Source organism: Neopelma chrysocephalum, unplaced genomic scaffold (genome assembly GCF_003984885.1).
Source record: "Neopelma chrysocephalum unplaced genomic scaffold, ASM398488v2 Primary Assembly neopelma1_196, whole genome shotgun sequence".
Taxonomy (NCBI): domain Eukaryota; kingdom Metazoa; phylum Chordata; class Aves; order Passeriformes; family Pipridae; genus Neopelma; species Neopelma chrysocephalum.
In genome coordinates, this window is record NW_020897858.1 from 13,690 (window position 1) to 14,869 (window position 1,180).

General features: G+C 45.6%; 1 protein-coding gene across 1 annotated transcript in view; it reads left to right on the forward strand.

Moving 5' to 3' along the window:
- Positions 1 to 1,180, forward strand: part of TNFRSF4 (TNF receptor superfamily member 4) — a 7,086-nt gene that overhangs the window by 4,635 nt on the left and 1,271 nt on the right. The window contains exon 5 of the mRNA XM_027702786.1: positions 67 to 311. Coding sequence (XP_027558587.1) covers positions 67 to 311 — 245 coding nt within the window. The remainder of the gene's footprint in view (positions 1 to 66; positions 312 to 1,180) is intronic.

Sequence of the window (1,180 nt, forward strand, 5' to 3'; positions counted from 1 at the left end):
TTTTTATTTGCTATTTTTATTTGCTATTTTTATTTGCTATTTTTATTGAGTATTTATTTTTCCCAGCTGCAGCAGCCTCGGGAAAAGCACCCAGAGAGCAGGGACAGAGGCCCAGGATGCTGTTTGCAGCAACCCTGTCCCACTGCCAGAGATTCCTAGGACTGCAACCCCTGCCTGGAATGTCCTCAGCACTTCCCCCAGGGATAACAGGGAGAACAACAGCTCCACTGCTGGGATTTCCTCCCCACCCAGCCCTGGGGAAGGTCCTTCCATCTGCCCGGATCCCACTGACCCCACAGACACCAACTGGGGTAAGGAGGGGACTGGCCAAGGCTGGGCTTGGCTTGCAAGAGCTGGGCAGGGATTTTCACCCTCAAAGTGGTTTTCTGGGAGGGGAAATCCCACTGATTTTTCTGGGAGGGGAAATGAAAGTGATTTTTCCTGGAGGAGAAATCAAAGTGATTTTCCTGGGAGGGGAAATCAAACTGATTTTTCAAAGAGGGGAAATCAAACTGATTTTTCTGACAGAGGAAATCAAACTGATTTTTTTCTGGGAGGGGAAATGAAAGTGATTTTCCTGGGGGGTGAAGATTTTCCTGGGAGGGGAAATCCCACTCATTTTTCTGGGAGAGGAAATCAAACTGATTTTTTTCTGGGAGGGAAAATCAAACTGATTTTTCTGTGGGGTGAAATCAAACTGATTTTCCTGGGGGATGAAGATTTTCTGGGAGGGGAAATAAAACTGATTTTTCTGGGGGATGAAATCCCACTGATTTTTCTGGGGGATGAAATCCCACTGATTTTCCTGGGGGAGGAAATCAAAGTGATTTTTCTGGGAGGGGGAATCAAACTGATTTTTCTGGGGGGTGAAGATTTTCCTGGGAGGGGAAATCCCACTGATTTTTCTAGGAGGGGAAACTGATTTTTTCTGGGAGGGGAAATCAAGCGGATTTTCCTGGGAGGTAAAATCAAACTGATTTTTCCAAGAGGGGAAGTCAAACTGATTTTTCCTGGGAGGGAAAATCAAACTGATTTTCCTGGGGGGTGAAGATTTTTCTGAGAGGGGAAATCAAACTGATTTTTCCAAGAGGGAAAATCAAACTGATTTTTCTGTGAGGCGAAATCCCACTGACTTTCTGGGAGGGGAAATCAAACTGATTTTTTCTGGGAGGGGAAATCA